General features: G+C 43.0%; 1 protein-coding gene across 1 annotated transcript in view; it reads right to left on the reverse strand.

Moving 5' to 3' along the window:
* Nucleotides 1–1,839: 1,839 nt before the first annotated feature.
* The window catches only part of CDAN1 (codanin 1), a 30,761-nt gene continuing 11,999 nt past the window's right edge, over nucleotides 1,840–20,601 (reverse strand). Inside the window, exons 11-28 of the mRNA XM_035895752.1 lie at nucleotides 19,035–19,243; nucleotides 18,139–18,253; nucleotides 17,166–17,309; nucleotides 16,338–16,504; nucleotides 15,605–15,686; nucleotides 14,836–14,925; nucleotides 13,576–13,630; nucleotides 12,455–12,588; nucleotides 11,635–11,738; nucleotides 11,173–11,322; nucleotides 10,664–10,727; nucleotides 10,078–10,156; nucleotides 8,927–9,084; nucleotides 7,233–7,340; nucleotides 6,782–6,845; nucleotides 5,583–5,785; nucleotides 4,748–4,855; nucleotides 1,840–4,026 (exon numbers count right to left, since the gene is read on the reverse strand). Of these exons, the coding sequence (XP_035751645.1) occupies nucleotides 3,901–4,026; nucleotides 4,748–4,855; nucleotides 5,583–5,785; nucleotides 6,782–6,845; nucleotides 7,233–7,340; nucleotides 8,927–9,084; nucleotides 10,078–10,156; nucleotides 10,664–10,727; nucleotides 11,173–11,322; nucleotides 11,635–11,738; nucleotides 12,455–12,588; nucleotides 13,576–13,630; nucleotides 14,836–14,925; nucleotides 15,605–15,686; nucleotides 16,338–16,504; nucleotides 17,166–17,309; nucleotides 18,139–18,253; nucleotides 19,035–19,243 (2,160 nt within the window). The 3' untranslated portion in view covers nucleotides 1,840–3,900. The remainder of the gene's footprint in view (nucleotides 4,027–4,747; nucleotides 4,856–5,582; nucleotides 5,786–6,781; nucleotides 6,846–7,232; nucleotides 7,341–8,926; nucleotides 9,085–10,077; nucleotides 10,157–10,663; nucleotides 10,728–11,172; nucleotides 11,323–11,634; nucleotides 11,739–12,454; nucleotides 12,589–13,575; nucleotides 13,631–14,835; nucleotides 14,926–15,604; nucleotides 15,687–16,337; nucleotides 16,505–17,165; nucleotides 17,310–18,138; nucleotides 18,254–19,034; nucleotides 19,244–20,601) is intronic.

The following is a 20,601-nucleotide window of genomic DNA, read 5'->3' on the forward strand; positions in this document are numbered from 1 at the left end:
GGGTAGGATAACAAAGTTTTTCACTTGCGAATTTGCTTTGTTTTATCTTTAGATGGTCACAGTTACACCCTTAACACCAATATATTACCCTTCTCTTTTGGTGAGGCTCAGCCTTTTCTTTAAAGCTTGCCAAACTGAGTCATGGCATGGTTCACTTCGTGTCATGCATCTTCCATAGCCCCTCAAGGAAAAAAAACAAAAGGGGCAACCCACCACAAAGTTTTCTGCGACTGAGCAAAAAGACCAATTTCCAGATTTGCAACCCATCATACAGTGCCCCCCCACCCCTTTTTGGTGGAAGCCAGGAAAGGAAGAGTGAAAAGGGCAGCACAGAAAAGCCCTGGAACAAAATGAGCAGCAACAGCAGGATGGTGCATTGGCTCTGTCCCCAGTGCTGCTTCCGTGGAGGTAGGGGAGGGCTTCATAGAACCCACAAAAGGGTTGCTCAGTGCTTTGCTTTTTTTCCCTTTTATTTTGGACACGGCACTAGTGATAAAGCAGTTTTTGTAGGAAAAACATCTAGGGGGACTCCTGTTGATCAACGATGCCAGTGCCTATGAAGGATAATGTCTTATTGTACAGTGCATCAGATGTTTATTTTTATATATACATAAAATTTTTGTCTATGTTTACAAATTAAGTTATTTATATATGCTTGTTTTGAAGCGTTTTTATATGCTATCAAAGCTAAGTTTTATTTTTATCGGTATTGAATTAATATAACTTTTTTTTTAATACAATCTTCAATTGATACTAAAAAGCCTATTTATATGAATGTTTTCTTTTGCAAATATAACATTTTATGGTACCTGTTAATGTACGGCATTGGTTTGCTTGGAAGGAAGAAATAAAAACCCAGGAGATAGATACCTAATTTGTTAATCTACATCAGGCAAAACCCAACTTCCTGTAAGTTACTGCTGAGCAGTAGATGATCAAACCAATTGTATTGCACCACCTACTGTTGCATCTCTGCTCTTAATCAAGATTGCTATTTTCATACCCACAATAAATGGTATTTTCTACACAGGAAAACATGCCCCACGTTATTTTGCTGCAGCTAAGGTACCCATCTGTGCTGGACGGGGAAATAACATAAAGGCCAGCTTGTGATAAAAGATGTTGGTTCCCTACCGAGAAATGGGGCACGGATACGCAGTTGTGGCACAAGAGTCACGAAGCCAGTCACTGGTTTCTGTGATGCAGTGCCTTGTCCAAGCAAAGGGGTTTCTTTTGTTTTGTTTTGAAAGGAGGCGCTGGCTGAAGCGTCTTCCTGAGTCCCCTTACACAACTCCCCTGAGCGGAACATCCAGAAGGAAGTTAATATAATGCCATTTTTCTTCATTTTCCTTTGAGAGTTGTGAGCTTGCAGTCAGAAAGACTGACAGAAGGAAGGCCACACACCCTGCCCTAGCATGCTGTGAGCTCTCTCCCTGTGGGTCTCCTCTTGCAGCGCCGCTTGCACTACAGGAACAGGTACGGTGCTCAAAGCACTCGCACCGAGAGGCATCGACCAGCCCCGGGGGACTGCAGAGAGCACCGCATCCTCGTGAGTGTGGCCCTACTGCTGAGCAGCCCTAGGCAGGAACAGCGTGCTGCACAATTGTTTCCAAGGGTCAGCTCTAAGGGCAGGTGTCTGGCTTTAAAGAGCAACCAAGGCCGAGGACCACGGGATGCCAAGGAATTGCCCTAAGATGTAAGAACATGGAAACAGAAAAACAGAGGTGTTTCTTACCTGCCTGTTCCCACGGGAGAACGGCCTGCCTTCTGCCCCACAGGGCACAGTGACGCTCTCTGGAGGTAGTAAACTGCTCCCAGAGCTTGGTCACCTTTTAAAGAAAAACGTCCAAGCATGTTGTATTAGAGAAGGATAATTCAAGGTATGTTGAGTTTGTGAAAACAGATGTGGCCATGGGATCTATGCAAACAGTTTTACAATACCCAAATAAAGTCAGCTCCAGACCTGAGAGCACCTTTTTTACCATTACGGATTCCAGCTGCTTCCCCCATCCCCAGCCCCTTTATAAAGCTTATAACTTCTTAATAATTTTATAAAGTTATATTTCAGTATAAGCAAAGCAGCAGCAGGCCGGACAGGAGCTGTTACTGTTCTTTCTCTGCCCCATGCTTTGTGGCAAGGCACCTTTTTTTGTACTTCACCCCAGTACAAAGGGGTTATATAGCAGCAGCTTGAACACAAACCAGGACATTTAATCACATTTATTACGGCAAACAACAGCTTCAATGCGTCTGCAACAAACCGTCACCCAATACTCACTCGGCCTCAGGGAGCAGGCACGGTACGATACAGCACGCTCATATGTCAATTCATGGAGCATGTCCTTGCTGCACCGGCAGCACACCTACCTCTAGGGACCCTCTGCTTCAAGCACAGCAGAAAAAAAACCTAAACCAAGGCACGCAGCTAAGAACATGCTAAAGCGTTCCAGCCAGCACTCTGGAACCCCATCACAGAAAAAAACAACCAAAAACCTCAGTACAGTTCAAACGATGTGCCTCTATGGTCTCTCTCCCCCTCTCTGTAGCACATATATTTTAACAGAAGCCATGGTTCTACCTAATCAGGCCTGTTAGAGGTTTTTTTTCCCCTTAAATCACTGCCTCCAAGACATTATCTTTTCTTACTTCATATGAGGAAGAGGTAAGTTAATTAGCAAGCTACAAAGCCCCAGGCTTCACTTGGGCCAGCTCTTGTTCTTGCGTAACACAGTATTTGCTTGCTGGAAAAACCTGCACTAATAGGCACCTCTTAGACAAAAGGAAATAACATCCTCACTGCTACGGGGGGGGAAAGAAAAAAAACAATCCCATGGGACAGCTAACTAGCACCTAACCATATTCTGCTCACCCCCCAGCTGTCCCTCCCACAAACCCCAGTTTAAGGAAATACTTGGGGGTGCGAACAGGAGGTCACGCCTGTGGTGATGATCTATCCGCAAGGGCAGAAAACACCCGCTGTCCACCACGAAAAGGATTCCTTTCCAAAGCAGCTCTCCCGAGGATGCCACCGTGCTTTGGCGCTGCTTTTTTGTCTGTTCTTCCAGGCTGTCGGATTCATGCTGCAGCACTTCCTGTCTGATAAAACCCAAACTCAAGGCAAGAAGGATTATAAAAAACAGTGAATAGCAGCCAGATGCCATTTATGTTCACATACTATAAAAGCGTCTTAAAAAAAATAGTCATCTGTCATCAGTAAAAAAATATAAACAGGTATTTCTAGTTAAAAACCCCAGGAACTTACAGGTTCTGTTTCCAACAAGAGATGGAAAAAACAGTTAAGCATCTATATCCTTTAAGAATAATGCCATCCATGTTCTGGTGTATACATTTAATATGGTTTACCTTTTAAAATGAGTCTTAGAAAAATTAAAATCAAACCTTCAAAAGTGAGCTTACAATGAAAAATAAATATAGGCTCATCTCCATGGCATACAGGTTCACCTTCTCCCCCCCCCCAACGGTACAGTCTTTGTTAAAAGACAGCCCGAGGAATCACATTAAGATAGGAAAAGAGATGGCCACCAGGAAACCACCCCTCTGACCACAAAGTAACTTGTCCAGTGGAATGGATTCCTGGGTTTGGTCACAGCTTGCTGCTGCGCAACTACAAAAAGTGTCTCTGAGTCTAAAAAAACGGCTGCTCGGAGCCACGATCAAGGTGCTTAAAGGACTTCTGGCTTGGAGATCCACTTGCCGATTTAACTCCTTCAGCATAGTCACCACGGCAAAATGTCCATGAACAGAAAAAAGACCAGTGCAGGTTTTGCACGCAGTGACCTCTTATCTGCAGTTCACTGCCAGCAGAGAGCTCACAATGCATTCAGAAACATCCACTTGCATCTTCATTAGTGATTTCTGTCCACAGCGAGTCCACCTCCACTAACTCCGTGCTGTCACGGTACCAAGAGATTGTCTGGTCAGCTCACAAGGGTTAGTCCTGGGCTCTTCTGTATGATGTTCTGATATAAATACTCTGGACAGCATTTCCAGTTCCTTTAAGAAATCCTGTAACAAGCAGGTACAAAGCAGAGAACCCTTATTAACAAATGTCAACAAAGAAAGAGGTTTGCTTCATCTTTCTAGAAAAGAACTTTGCTGATTTTCCAGTGCAGAAACCTAGACAAGCTGCAACACTGACTGTGAAGATGAACGCCTGTAGGTCTACGTGGTCAGTCCCCACACCCCGCTAATCCCCACACCCTTCTCAGAAAAGATCACTGCCAGAGTTTAAATGGTTAAGCGTCTCCAATATGCAAGCGCTCACCAGCCTTGAAATACTGTCTGCTTTTTAGCGAGGGACTGGGGCGGTTTCCTACATTTTGACTCTGGCTAGAATTGCCCGACTCCTCTCATGGTCTGGTGGTAGGAGGCAAAGAGGATTAAATGCAAGTCTGGTAAGTTAAGACCTTCCCAACACGGCATTCTCAGCTGGAGCATGGCAAACGCATTCAGGCTAGAACTGAGAGCTGGTAACCAAGCCAGCTGGTCTCCAAACAATTTTCTTGGAGATGTTTACGCTGCGTGGGAATTCACACAAGTACAGGTTTCAGCCAAACACTAACAGTAGCAAGCTTGCTGGGAGCCAGTCCTGCTGTTGCGTTAAGCAGGACCTATAGCTAGGGAAGGTTATGGGCTTCATTGACATGAAATAGAACTACAAGGATTTACTGTTTCTGTAGCTTTACTTTTTGTTTCGCTTACTGTTCACGCACATCCAATTACTTACCAAGGGCCAAGGCTGCTCTCCAAGGCTATGCAAGCAGCTCTCTATTTCACTAGTTCTCATTAGTTCATGTTCTACAAGACCATGAAGCACAAAAAGGAACAAATCCCACTGCAAAAGAGAAAAAAATATCAACAACTCAAAAAAGAAGTGGATTTTGTGTTCGTTTCTTTATCCCTCTACAATTATGTTTTTCTTCTTGGATCATAATGTGGAGAAAAGGAGCAAAAGGAGAAAGCACATTATTTATCTGGGTGTGGCAACGAAGGACACCAAAAAGCAACAGCCAAAATGAGTGAACAAAGTTCCTTTAGTTCATACATTGTATCCTACCATAAAGGCTCCAAATCTCTAATCCTCAGTTTCCAAACGCACCAAGTATTCAATTCCTGTGTGTTCAAGAACAGCTTGGAAAATTCTTTTCCTACCTTCCAAAATAAGCCGGCTGTAGCCTGCAACTAAATAGGATTCATAGTTGGGCGTCTTAGAAGATAACAGCAATACGCATGCAAAAATGAAAGCTGATAAAAGACACACAAATGCAGCCAATTACAAGATCACGCACGTTCAGTCCTCATAACCTCCCAGGCCAAATGGGCCATTTTGCCATTTGTTCTTAAATTAAACCATGCCTTCCTGACAGCTCCCCGGACAGCTATCAAACACTGACAAGTAGCATCCACCCCTGCAGAAATAAAGCCAGCTAACAGCAGAGCAAATCCTGCCGGCCTCATTCACACACGCCATCGGTTAACGCCACGGGCCAGCAGAACTCCTCCGTGGGTGTATCAGACCTGAGTGGGTAACTGGCAACTGCACAGATCGCGATAAGCTTTACCTCTCGCTGCTTAACCTCTGCAAGGTAACCGATGTTCTTTGTGCTGAAGATCAGCTGCACGGGAACAGGCGTCCCAAAGTCCTCCTTCCAGACAGCCAGCAGCAGTTTTAGAAGGCCATAGGTGGGATTATTCTTTACACGCAGCCTCTCTGAGCGCTGCTCTGGGGACTTCATCCCAAGACTCAGAGGAACACGATCTGAAACTGTAAGAAGAGGAAGAAAGGTCCATCTTCCATAGCTGCATTATTTTCCTTTTATAGCCATCATCTTGGTCCAACAGCGCATTTTGCGTAGCTGATATCTAAACAATCACCGAAGTAAAAACACTTAATGAGTGTAAACCAGGTAACCTACGAGGACTGGAGTTTAAAAACATGCAAAGTTGTGAGCTTTGAAACTACAGAAACAGTATTACATAGGAAGAGATTTATACTACTTAGATAAAGACTACCATTTGGTTGGCATACAGCCCCAAGTCCTGGAAGATGACTGACTAAACAGAGGGAACATACCGCATCTTCCTCGGTACAGGCTAATGGAACGGGCGAGATTTACATTGCTGCCCCCCAGAATGAAATTTCACAATATTCAGATGTGAATGGCTTTCTGAAAGAATGAACCATGTATAAACCTTCTTAAGAAGGTTCTAAACCCAGGAAATTAGAAGGTTGCCCAGGAAGAACACACCTGCATTCAGATCACTAGCTCCTGCTGAGAAAAACATTCTATTTAACACATCAGAGCAAGAGGAAAAAAAACCCCTGAATATGCACACAGAAGTCACAATACACAGGAAACAAGTTAATACCATTCTCTCCAAAAAGAGCCATAAAAATACAATCTAAGGGAACAGGCCCTTACTTTTAGGGAAAAACAACTCAGCTGCAACTTTTCAGAAGCAGAAATACTGGAAAACACATCACACATTTAAATGAAGGTATCAATAAATAAAAAACAATGGAGATGTGAACAGAACACCAGACCTGAAGGAGGGCTAGTCACGGTATAATGCTGTTTTGCAGAAGGTGGAAGGGAGTAAGAGCAACGACCCAAATTGACTGAAAAAATCTGCAGACCCAGTGACACCAAAGAGAATCAAACATCCATGACCTCTGAACAGCGAAGTCTCTGACCCCAAGCATTTAAGCAAACTATAATAACAGATTTCAGTTTTAAATAGCTTATCATGACTGACTTACCCAGCAAAGAAGCCAGCTCAACCGTGCACTTTGCCAGCTGCTGTTCTGATGTGGGACACATGAACTGGAAAATGCAAAAAAAAAAAAAAAAAAAAGTTGTATCTTTGTCCCCCCACACTGCAGACTGGACAAAACAAGGCTTCACAAAGGATAAAAATATCAGAGGAGAGCAGGCAATTTACACCAAGAAGCACAGAGCTGTAATCAAGAGACCATTAAAAACTGAAAGAGAAGAAAAGATGGCATATGAAAAGGGGATCCACAAAGGCTAATTTTAAGCAACAAGCAGATATACACAGTATAAAAAAAAATGCAGCACAACTTTGCCGCATTTGAGCTCAGACAAAAAACATTTAAGTGAGCTGGACTGTGAGGCAAGGCAAACTAACGAGAGGTATGAAGACAGCTCAGAGTGGTCCGAGGCTTTTTTTTGTTGCTTTTTTACTTCTACCTTTCTGCATCGAAGTGTCTGGCTCAATCTTCCTAGCAAGCACTCCAGCCAGACGAAGTCAACGACTTCACCCTCATCCCGAGGGCCCACAGCAATACAGAGGACATCCTTGATGAAAAAGACAGCAGTAATTCACCTATTAGTATCCTGCGCTTCCACAAACAGATCTTTGGACCTATGACAGAGCAGCTCACAGATAGTCCTCAGGTCCTCATTAAAAAATAAATAAATAAATAAATAAATAAATCAAGCTAGTATCCTCCTCATTTCATAAGACAGATTAAAGCTGAATTTTTCACAACCTTACCTAGGTCTCATTTTCTACCATCGTTCTTACTAACATTATGAAGTGAAAGTCCATGAGGGCAACCCGTTTGTCCTTCTTAAAAGTAACCAGCTCTGAAAGCTCTAGGTAAATCTGATAGCGCAGCAAGCAAGTTCAGGGTAGAAGTTCAGTGCTACAGAAATCCAGAGTCCTCTTACATTGTCAGGGTAGCTTCAGTGTCCATAAAAGCTGAGTATGATGAGCACTAACAGGGTTATGGCATGGAAACCGGTTTAGCAAGTTTTACATGTGGTAGCACCTTCCATCACCAGCGATTTACTACCCAGTATTAGAAACCCAGGTTGGATATCAAAAGAATTAAAAAATATTTTAAAAGCTGTATCTCAAGATGCCATACAAAAATAGCTTCAAAAAGCAACAGTTTACAGAAAAAGCCCCTAGTTTCCTCACATACCTCACCCTTCTCTTTTTATTTTATCTCGAGCAAGAAAGCGTTAAAGGATGTGTACTCATTCTTACACAACTGCTGGGAATGCGATGATGGTGAGACCCAGCATTATCGCCCAAACAGACAAGCAGCAGCAAAAAAAAAAAAAAAAATAGGCGGAATACATAATGGTAAAAAAGTGAGGTTTTCGAATTCTTCTTTTCCTCACGGGTTACTCACACAGGTTTATATAATTGTATGATTTTTACTAGAACAATGACCTTTTAAAAGCCTGGGAGAAAAGACCAAAACATAATCTGAACCTGCCTGAATAGAAAATTACTTGGAGCTAAGGCTGAAATTAAGTCCATACCATCACCTTCTTTTTAAGATATTCTGATTCTCCCTAATTACAGCTGAATGAAGGTGCAGATGCAGACTGGCAAAAATCATTCAACAGATTTGTACAGCTTCACCTGACACTCAATTCAATGTAGAACTCCTGGTGTATAAGATGGGACAATCTACCAAGTTACACAGAACTGAAAGGACCAACAGGAAATACTTACTCTAAATGGAGACCAGGAAACTCTCCATAAAAAGAGTAAGTCTACAAAAAAAGTAGCTATTTTGATACACTGACTCTTCAGCATTCAGTTATAGACAACACTAACCACACTACAGCTTCTATCCTACTCATATCGAAAAGGCCACTGCCGCGCTACCAGTACTTGAGATAGTACTCCTGACCAGGGAACACTGATCTACAGACAGACAGCGAGCAGAGGGATGAAAAAAACATGAGACCTTTCCATTGTGCTTCCTAAACACTACTCAAAGCCAGTTCCTTAGAACCAGGCCATCCCCTTTTAAAAAACAACAACAAAAAACCAAAACAAAAAACCCCGAACAAACCCCAAAACCCCCAAGGTGAAAAATGAAATGGGAGTTAGGGCAAGCCAGGAAGCAAACATTGCGTACCTTAATCTCATTGATGATCTGGGAGGGGAATGGAGCGCAGTGCTGACAGCCTGGAGGGCAGTCCCTTCTCAACTCCAGAGCATCCTCACCAGGCAAGGGAAGTCCTGGGACTTTCAGCATTCTGTTGAAGGTTGCCTTCACTTCTCTTTTGATGAGTGCTGCAAAGAACAAGGAACAAATCCTGTCTAATTCAGCTTTTCCCTCCAGCAAGGCAGGCGACTGTTTCCAAACACTACCCTCATTAGCCTCTCATTCCAAGGGCCATGGCAAATGAGGAAAGGACAGTTTGCACTTTCAAACCCTGCTCACTCTGAGCTCCCATTATATTTAATGGGCAGAGACACAGATGCAGCATGTGTTAACCCACAGCTCTAAAAGGCAACCACTCGTTACCACCAGGTACCACTGGCAACTCATCTCATTTTCCATCAAAATATTTCAGCAGGTTTAATGAACACAGTAGCTAAGCCAGGAAGCAATGCCAAAGTAGAAAGCTGAATCAGCACGATCATACCAGTTCAACCACTGTGCCCATGAAAGCCATATGTTTTCTACCAAAATAAGTTTTGACCAGCATCCAAAACACTAAACTCCTGCTGCTGCAAATGGTGCCGGATATTCCTCCCCAGATTCTTGGCACAACCTCCTGAAACAATGGGTTTTCAGAGATTCTGAAGAGTTGCCAAGGCACTATTACAGAGTAAAAGAACTGCAGTTTCCTTCAGCCTGCTGAAAACACATCCAGTCCAAGAGGTGTTTTACAGAAGATTTCAGAAGCACTGTATTCATGTGGATCATAAGCTGGCTTGAGAGAGCAGCTGTCTGTATCATTGCTAAGACAACTTGAGCCTAAATGATATTTTCAGAAGCAGCTTTCCACAGCATTCATTCTCACCATCCTACGAGCCTCCGTAACTAAAAGTCACTTACATGGGCCAAGCCTGAAAAATCCCTGAAGAAGGTTCTTGGAGCTAGAAATCATTCCTCTTATTCCTAAACAAGGAGGGACAGAGCAACTGCATGCTTCCCACTAAAAGAAAAATGAGTAGGACCAAGTACTTTATAACACTGCAATAAACTCTAGCCCTTGATCTCAGAAAAAAAGTACAATATACCAGTCAGAATCCCCAGTTCAGGGTAAGAAGACTCACCTGCAATGTTGGCAGAAAGCCAGCCACAAGCTTTCTCAGTAGCCAGTTCCACTGCGATGTCTTCTGCACTACTTAAAACCTTTACAGGGAGGATAACAAGTGATAGGAGATTTACTACCAGCCACAGCACTATAGTCAGTGAGAATTCAGAAGGAAGTCTAGAGGAAAAAGGCTTCATTTTGGCATGCAACATTTAAACAGAATACCACCACCTCTGTGGGAACTGCTACTCTGAGCAACAGGACTGACCCATTTTGATTTCCCAGACCTCATGAACCCTATACAAAACCACATCAACTCTTGGAAAAGTTGATGCTAAAACAAAAGCATTAGCCTTGCAAGATGAATGCAATTTGTATACCATTCTAGTCTCAACAGTTAGCTATTGGCTAGAGTATCCCTTTAGCCGGAATATCCGAGGCAGCTTGGCAGAGGTGACACTCCTTAGCTATTAGTCCTCACAGGAGGGCATCAACAGATTCCATTGTCCTAAGTTATTAAGGGATAAGTGAAGCAGCAATGGAAAAACGGTAACAGTCCAGACGGAAAGTCAAGGCCTTGAGTAAGTTTTAGTGAAAATACATACTGCTGCAGATGTCTCTTCTGGCAATAACACCCTTACGGCCTCAGGACCTTTCTTTTTGCAAAATCTGCAAAAGAAAGAAAACGTACCACAGGATTAGCCAAAGTTCTTGGACAACACTCGGAGGTTCATTACCATAGGAACTTTCACACGCTCTCTTACAGTCCAAACCAGTTGGAAAACTGCAGTGAAGACAGACAGACCAAAAGAACCAGACAAGGAAAAAGCAATTACAAGCTACCAAGCTGCAATACTCAGTTTTCCAAAGAGTGGAAATACAATAGCTGCAGTGGATGTCCGTTTGGAGCTGGATGCAGAGGGGCACACAGCACCTTTATTCCTTCCTACAAATACTGGCTGGAGGCGCAGCAGACAGTCACCCTAAGAAGAGCAGAGGTCAGGGTTTATAATTAACAGAACCTGAGGATGGCAGGCCAAGCCAGATTAGACTTATAGATTCTGCAATAAGAAAAGACAGGAAGGCACAAGTTTAAATAACTTTTCCTCCTTACTCTCTGCCTTTGATGAGTGCCTGGGCCCCTTCCTCATATAGATGAGCGCACACCTCTTCAAGCAGCTTGTCGTGATTAGCATCCTCCTCTTTCACTCTATCCTGCAACATGACTTCAGCTCTTTGAACCAACTCTGCTACCAGTGTTGCCCTGTAAAAAAACAAGAACAATCAGACAGACTGAAATCAGTGTTCTCAAAATGCCGCCCTATGTTCATACTCCAAGTGTCCCACATTCATACAATCCTTCTCTTTGGATCCCTTCACAAATTCCCCTCTATGACGGCCATCAGATCTTGCTGGACCTCACCGGCATAGCTTTATATAGCCTTGGTGTTCTCCTATAGAGCATACTCTGAGGGAAGTTTTCTTTCCCCCATACACACCATTTTAAAGAATCAACTCCTTGCCTCATTAGTGTAAAGTTACTTCTTAAGTCACAGAACAGATCACCAGCACTTACTTGATGTGTTTAACACAGTTGGATCCCACCCTCTCTGCCACAAATTCAACTGTTCTCCGTAGAGAGGGAGGCTGATTGTGGAAGAAGGCCTGTTCCAACTCCACCTGTTCAAGAGAAAAGTGCCACAACTGATTAGAGCACTCCACCCAGATCCTCCTCTCCTCAACACAGGAATGGACAGAACTACCATCTGTAATTGGGCTAAAAGGCACTCAATTTGCCCACACTAGAATTTCTGCTACTGTAGTATTCAGCACCCCTGTAAAATATTTGCTCCCTATTTCCTTCTAACTATTTAACTCAAAGCTCATTATCAGGGTTTATAAAACTACAAAAGCAAATGCCCAGTAAAGAGAAGAATGGGAGAGTTTGGACAGCACCTATGAGTAATGAATCACCACATCGGGTTTGTTCTTGGAAAGAAAGGATCCTCTCTCAATTACAGGCTGGTAATCCTGTAGGCTCCTACACAGTTCATTCTTTCAGTGGGAAGCATAGCTACAATCTAACCAAAACAGAGTATGAGAAAAATACCAACATTTTATGTTAAAGAAGAGGCAGACAGAGAAACAGGCTAGTTGTTCTAATTGCAAGAATGTTTACTGAAGTTATCTGGATTTCCACACCCATATGGTATCCCAGCCACGTGACGTAACAGAAGAATGAGGAGTAAGGATACCCAACTGTTAAGCACAATGTTCCCTGCAGCCTAGGCCCATTCTTTTCTTTCCTGGCATCAGGATACCACTGTGTACCCTAACCCTCAACACAAGCAATTTCTCCTGCCCTGCTTCCGCTTGTGACTCCCTAATTCCATTACCTGCAGTTTCCGCTGTGTGACAGAAGCCTTGGGTGCCAAGGACTCTGCAGCTGTTGGAGTGATCTTCCTTATAAAGCCACCATTTTTTGTTCCACTACCAGCCACAAAAGAAGCAAGTAGTTTCCGCAGCTCACCTGTAGAGAAAAACATGCAAAAGCAGTCATCATCCCCATAAGCAAGGGAACAAATCAAAACTCAAGAGAGAAACTTCCACATTGCCAGTCCTGTTTCCAGAGTAGATTCCCTCAGCTTCTGTGAAAGCTGAAGTTTCAGAAGAGCAGAGGGGCATCCCCACCCATTTAACTGGCAGGGCACATAGCAAGGCAGGCAAGGCTCCAACAATAAAAGAGAAAGCTTCCAAAAAGCTCCCTGGCAGCAGTCATTTCTATGCATCCTTTTTTAGCATGGCAAGCAGGAGCTGTAAAGTCTACAAGGACAACGAGGCAAGTAGAGTTACACAAAATTCCAACAGGGTCAGGAGAAAATACCAGGGGAAAAGCTTGAAAACATACTCAAGCCCTAGAAGCTTTCATGATGCAGGTTTAACACACAGTTTTCCTAGCACCTAAGTCTCAAAGAGCAGAGCACCATCCCACCATCTGGGACTCTATTGTCTACAGAGAGATTTCACCAACGGCAGTCAGATCCCAGGAAAAAAGATATCTCAGACAACAACCTGATAAAGCACCAGGGCACAAAAGGATTCTTCCCCTCCGCCTGGCAGCAGAAATATGCTCAAGGATCAATGCATTCCTGAATACAAACATCTCTCCCTATACCTAGAACAGAAAAGTTGTACACTTACTCCTATTATAAGGCTTCCTCCCAGCTTGCGAAGGATGAGCTCCCCTGTCCCTCTGTATTCAAGCTCTGTAGATCAACTATTCTGACCGTTTAGCCTCCCTCCCTCAGCTTCACCAGATAGTATTCACAGCTGCATAAGCTTCTGCAATACAGCTTTTTATCATACACAACTGACACCTGAAGTTGTGAGAAGGGGTAAGAAGGACGATCCAAGGACTCGCAGTACCAAAGGACAAATATAAATAAAAAATAGAAATAAAAATAAAATACATACTAACTTATTTTATTTATATAGCAAATATAAATTAAATACTCACCAAGATAGGGACAGCAAGTATAAAGTAACTGCTGATCTACCAAGGGTACAGAGTCCTGGTGAGAAAAGGAAGGAAATGCTGAAAGGACGCAGCAGGAAAGAAACAGTCTTCAGCAAGTCAGAAATCCCAAATGTGTGGTCACAGGCAGGGTTCAGAACTGCCTTTCCATGAAAACAATACAAACAACTAGGTTCCAAATCCACAGTAAAATTATGAACTTTGCAGCCCAAGCGTTCAGTCCAGCCGTGTAACACACAATGAGCTGCTCTACATTTAGTTAGTGTAGCTCAGCTTTTGCTTCTGATCCCTATCAAAGCCCAGCTGAAACCTGATGGCTACAGAAGAGAACCAGGACTGTTGCCACAGCTGCTACTCGTAAGAGAGAAACCTATCCATGGAGGAGAGAGTAAATGAGGCACATCTGCTATGCATTACACCTCCACAGGTGTCTTCACCCAGCCTTGCTGGAACACCACACTGCAGAGTAATGTCACCCCAATATTGCACAGTACAGCCAGAGGCATGGGAAAAAAAGCAACATGGGCAGTGTGTACTGCACTCATTTGGAAAAAAAACCCAAAAAATCAAACCAGTTGATCTCTGCATCTTATCTCTGCCACCAAAGAGACAGTACAAACCAGAACTTTCTAATTTGAACAAGATACACGTATACCTTAGCAAACATATTGCTCATTTTTCAAGGAACACTGTGTGTTCTTGTTGCATGTCTGGGGGTTATCTGAAATATTACACATGCCATAAACTCCTTTTATGCTCCTCCTTTTCTGCTTGCTCATACTATTTTCAGTTCAATTACCCTTTATCATGCAACTGGAAAACAGGCAACTCCAAAGACAGCAACCTTGCTCTTATAGTCCCATCTTACTATTTCTGTTGAGTTCACCATTACTATAATTTATTTCTGGGAAGAGCTACAGTTCTATCAGCTCACCTTGTACTGCCATAATCAGTGAGGAGGAAAACAGCATCTGATCCTCCAGCACATATTCTGCAAGCCGTTGCAGCAGGTGAGATGGCTCCTGCCTGACAAAAGCCCCAGAGCTGTACACACAGTTTACAATCCAGGATGCAATGCAACTGAGGCACTTGGACAAACCAGAGCATCGCGTCCATTGGCCTACATATGCTCAATGCAGCTGCCTTGAAGCCAAGTTACTGGTAAAATCTTAAACCTCTGAGGCCATGAGTAGGTCCACCCTCATCCACAGATTGAGAGGTCATGCTGCTGCACTAACTCACCAAAGCCTGAGCAGATGTCACAGTATCCATCATCGATCCCTCCTGCCTGACATCAGTGGTAAAAAACAACTCTTCAGGGACTGATGGAACCTGAAACAGAGCCCTAGTAGTTACAACCCAAACAGCAGTCAGTAACTTAGACCATTTCTGATAAAGAGAACAGTGAAATCTCACCAAACTCCCACCCACAGAAAACCTAGCAGTAAGGATCCTCTCTGCCCTAAGGAGAACCTTTCCATAAAATTAAAGATTTAGTTTGATCACAGTAACATAAGCCACCCTCCTTACCCTCTCCATGCAACAACTTTCACCTTTTCAACAGGTGCCTGCTAACCAGTTACTTTGCTTCCCACTGAAGGCACAAAAGGATATGATAAGTTCATCACACACCATCCCTTTATCAGATAAAAAATTCCCCAGTAATTCAAGGCTACCAGCTAGCACTCTGTCTTTGTGACAAGAGTTTCCACTTCTAACAGGCATCAGCTGTCAATTTGCTTACAAAGATGCAAATTTGTAAGTACAGAACAAGTTTCAGCAGCAATTAGAATTCCCATTGGAAAACATTGCTTCACACAATTCCACTAAAGGAAAATAATTTTCCTTTAGAATACAGAGGATTCTTTAAACCCCACACTAGTGTAAGGAAATCCATCAAAACAACAGACTACTGTTTTGCAGTGTTAACTCATTTCAGTACTATTTTCTATTGAGTTCTGTGCCCTGCTTTTTCTTCAGGGAAGAGCTGTGTGCACACAAGAGAATCTACCTGAAAAAGCCAACCCAGAACTGCAAGGATCAGCAGCTTGTTCAGGAAACTCATCTCTTTATCTTCAGAAAGGACCATTAACCTGCCGTGCAGCAAAAGCAGCAAGAGAGAGCGAGCGTGTTAGATTTCAGTAGCTCAATTTTTATTAAGCAAAAAAAATCCCAAACCACTCATTTTCTAATTATCCTTCTGTATGTCTATTATTTCTATTTGTCACCATGTACACATTCGCTGCTTGTCTGCCTACAGAGTGGAGAGCGAGCTCTACTTTTTTGTACATATGCATCTGAATAATATTGTTTTAAGTTTACACTGGAAAAGCCAGTGTTAAGTAAGTCTCTAGAATGTGCTTCAAATATTCTTCATGTATGTAAGAAACAGAACTAGAGCATTGTTTAGGCACAGTAGACCTTGTAGGTTTAAGGTTCAAATTCAAGGTTTAAAATTCACAGCTGTAGCTGTAGAATGAGTGACTGGGGATTTAAAGAATTTTGCTTACTTAATGAAAAACCACATATTTAAATAAAGTGTTAACGTCTGAGTTTAGGATGTGCTCCCTTTGCAGCCTGATGTAAGATAAAGAAGTGCTCATGATTTGCAAAAAAAAAAAAAAATACTTTTAAAAGAATCTCAAACTAGGGCCAGCATGCATTCTCCAACACCAGGCACCTCAACTGAGCCAGCAAACCTTCACAGAAAAGTTCTTAAAAAATATCCTTTCCCAGGCTCTTACCTGTATACCTGCAGCAAGAGACAAAATACTTTCCTGTAGTAATCCAGGAAAGGAGCAGTATGATCCACAAGGGAAAGGTACTCCACAATCCAAGGAATAGTGAGGATAGAACGCTGATCCCGAATACATTGTCTCAGAAGCTTCAATACATCCAGTACAGGCAGGGTCTTAATGGACAACAGAAGTTAAAGCAGCAGCTTAAAGTTACCTTTTGATACTTAAAGAACAACTTTATCTATATCATGACCTTTCTAGGATTTCATCTTCTGTACGAGTAAGAGGTGACTTCCTGGCTAATGAAAACATTCCTTTGCACACAAGCAGAGGTAAAAAACAAACTATGATGGCAACCAGAGGTCCCACTGGGACTTTCAAAAGTAAGGCCGTAAGCCTGACTATGTACAAGTGGAGTCAAGGTCTAAGCCCTGCCTCCATGCATTCAGTATGACACGCTGCTAGGAGATGGGTGCAAAACTAACAAAAACATTCCTGGTAGCTGGATTTTACACTATAAATACAAGTCATCTTAGCCAGGCCAGAGTTCTGGTATGACAGCCCCAGATTAGCAGAAATAACAGAAGACTGAGTACCTCATCATCTTTTGCATACATCTTTTTGCTCCCTCTTTTCCAGCTTACACAAACTCTTCTTTCCTTTATTCCCAACTGCAGAAGATGCAGTAGGGGCACAGAACAGTATAACATCATCCTAGGAACCACAGGCTCGCTTTGAAAGGGCATAACTACCATAATCCCCTCCTTGGATTAGAAAGCCTGCCTGTCAAGCAAAAGGCCACATTAGATTTCTTAGAAGAGTTTGGTTTCTTACTTGGTTTCTTAATGCTACTGCAGAGTCTTGCAAGTCTCTAGTTGGTTGCTCCACGGTGCGATATGGCAAGAATACAAGAAACCCCAGGAACTTGCCAAGGAGTCGTAGGCTTAACAGGACCACAGTGAAACGCTTCTTTTCATCCTGAAATGAAGGAAAGCAAGCTGGGGCAATGCTACCCTGCAAATGCTACCCTTTAGTGTAGGTAGTTGTTTTGCTAATAGGGTAAAATTCCACTCCCTTCAGGTAAAAGGACCGCATAGCTCCATCACTGCTTTTGATAAAGGTAAGCTTCCAAATATGTATTTATCAAGCATTTTAAATTGTGTCTGCCTCCACTGCTTCACTTATAGCAAGAAGAAATTAATTCAAGAGCTTTCTAAAACAAGCAGCTGCTTAATCACATCTTCACATTAACAACTTCGGAGTCAATGAAAGACCAGAGAGCTGATCTCACGTTGCCTCCTTTATACCATTACTGCTCTGCAAGTTTCCATGAACCTTTGGCTGCTCCTTTGCTAACAGACTATAAGATAGAACACCTCTGATAGGTATAGATGAGTGAAGAAACATCTGAACAGGCAGGACTACAAATTCATTCTAACTAAAATCTTTCACGTGGAAAAGTAACAAGGAGCTACTGCAACTGAGTGCAACAACTGGACTCAGTTATTTCATTGATCTAACACAGGGTACTAACAACCTAAAAAGCGGCTCTCACTTATCAAACTGTTGTGCATCATCTCTTATGACAGTTCTGTGAAGCACCGTAAAGCATGCAAGTAAGTGGCAAGGGGCTCAGACATCCATAACCAAGTTGCAGAGTTATGACAAAACCAAATGAAGAAGCTCTTGTCCTGCAAATACAGCAGTGGAAGCTCCAAGGCAACTCACAATCAAGCCAGTAATTCTTCGGGTACAGGAGCAGTTCAGGGAAATTCCTGCCAGATGTGTTTGCAAAAAACAAACTTACCTGTTCATCCATATCTGCTTCCCCATCACTGTGCTCATGCTCCACCAGAGTAAGGCCATCCAGTTCGAGTATCTTCAGGCACAGACTATCCATCAGGTGCTGATTGAACTGGTAACTTCAGCAAAAGATGATGATGAGTCAGACTGGGCTGAAAACAGCAGTAAAACCTCAACTAACACACTGCAAATTTTCAAGCTTGTCTCACGAGTTGTATCAAGCATCAGCAGACATCCAATGCAACAGAATGAAGACAAGCAAGCAAGGGATAAGACTAGCACTGGCTGACCTGCCTCTTTTCCACTCTTATTTTGTACTTTTCCGAACACATCCTATTTAGCAAGTCCCAGCATAAGGATAACAATATGGAGCTGTTGAAGCAGGAAGCTGTAAAGTAACTGAACTTAAGATTCAAATCTCCCATAGATCACAACTCCTCCATGCTGTGGATTGTGAAAAACTCATTAAACAAAACCATGAGCCTGGCTTCATCCCCTAACTCCTTAGCTTCACGCACTACCACAGAAGAAATTCTTGGCCAGTCCAGTGCCCTTGCTATGCAGCACTGCACGCCTTGGCACTGGGAAATGCTTATGGCCTATGACAAGATATTATGAATTTATAGAAAGAAGATTATTACCACGTAGTCTAGCCTTGTGTAGCACACAGACACATTTTATGCTCTAGACAGAACCTGCTTATTAACATGTTCACCATGCACGCTGGCCAAGAACACCAAGTGTGGTATTATGTATCTTAAAAACATTTCTAATACACTCTGCCTAGGTTACACCATGTCCCAAGCTCTCTGGACAATTCCCTGCTGCAAGAGCAATGTGCTGGTGTTCCCCACTCGCCCACACACTTCACCAAGGAAACAGCGACCACAGGCAGCTAACCTTCCTGCGCTGAGGATGAAGTCCCTGAAGAACTGCTGGCACCCTGGGAATGAAGGGGGTGGACAAGGTCCTCTGATGCTCTGAGGAACGACAAATCTTTCCTGCAGCCTCTTCAGACGGCTCAGATTATCAGAGCCCAGCATATTAAGGACATCCTGGTCTGGGGTGTCTCCCCAGCTTGTGCCACCACCAATAGGACCTTTACACATCTTCAGGAGAGAAAGAGCAGTGATGTGGAAAATTTGTAATAAGGCATCATTTCATTTCATCTCTCAGCCCACATGTTCTCCCTTCCTCACAAAACTTTGTTCTAGGAGTAACCCAACCATGGCCTTTTCAGGCGGCCCATGTACAGAAGATCTCTTTTCCTCATGCGAAAACATGCCACCCACCGTGGCCATAAACAGCCTAGAGATCTTAAGAGATGGAATTCTGATCCTATACATCTAACTCAGGCGTATCTAGCAGACTACATCTGGATGTGTGGAGGGAACAGCTATCACTCATGGTCTTCATGAACCACTCAGTATGATCTTTAATCCATCTCCAAGGACTGTGATACTGCACTATGCATTCCCAGACCAGGTTTTCCTGGAGCTTGCACAGAGTTAAGTGAAGTTAAAAAATTAATGTCCCCTTCCCCCAAACACATAGATATTACTTAAGACTCAAAGAATCACAGAATCACAGAACTGTTCAGGTTGCAAGGGACCTTTTGGATGATCTAATCCAACCCTCTTGCTCAATCAGGGTCAGCTACAGCAGGTTGTCCAGGATGACATTCAATTGGATTTTGAATGTCTCCACAGACTGGAAATTTACAACCCCTCTGGGCAACCTGTTTCAGTGTTTGACCACCCTCACAGTAAAGAAGTGTCTTATGTTCAGATGAAATTTCCTTTTTCTCAGTTTGTGTCCATTGCCTCATGTCCCGTCAGTGAACACTACTAAGAAGACTCTGGCTCCCTCCTCTTCGTTCCCTCCCACCAGGTACTTGTTACACAGTGCTAAGACAGCCTGGAGCCTTCTCTTCTCCAGGCTGAACAGTTCCAGCTCTCTCAGCTTTTCCTCACACAAAAAATGCTCCAGTCCCTTAATCATTTACGTGGCCCTGTGCTGGACTCACTCTAGTAAGCTTCTATCTTTCTTGTACTGGTGAGCCCCAAGCTGGACACAGTACTCCAGATGTAACATATCCAGTGCTAAGTAAAGGGAAAAGATGACTGCATACTCCTAAGTCAGGATAGTTTTAATGACTGAGATCATACTAAAATGCAGTACTTAACTACGTATATCAAGTGAACAATTACTAGGTCCATTTATTCCAAACTGAGCATCCTGCCCTCCCAAAAGAACGTCTTCTTACACTTCCCAACCTTTAAATTATCAGGCCTCAACACAATTCCTCAGTCTCTGTTCTTTTCTGTATGAGTATCATAATTTCACACAAGATCCCACAAATCACTTTCTGGTCAGACACATCGGGTTCGTTTAGGACTCCTAGTTATCAGTTTAGATCTTTGGTTACCCTCATGAAACCCTGCAGTCTTCATTAAGGAGGCACAGA

Source organism: Egretta garzetta, unplaced genomic scaffold, assembly GCF_000687185.1.
Source record: "Egretta garzetta isolate BGI_Z169 unplaced genomic scaffold, ASM68718v1 scaffold526, whole genome shotgun sequence".
NCBI lineage: Eukaryota > Metazoa > Chordata > Aves > Pelecaniformes > Ardeidae > Egretta > Egretta garzetta.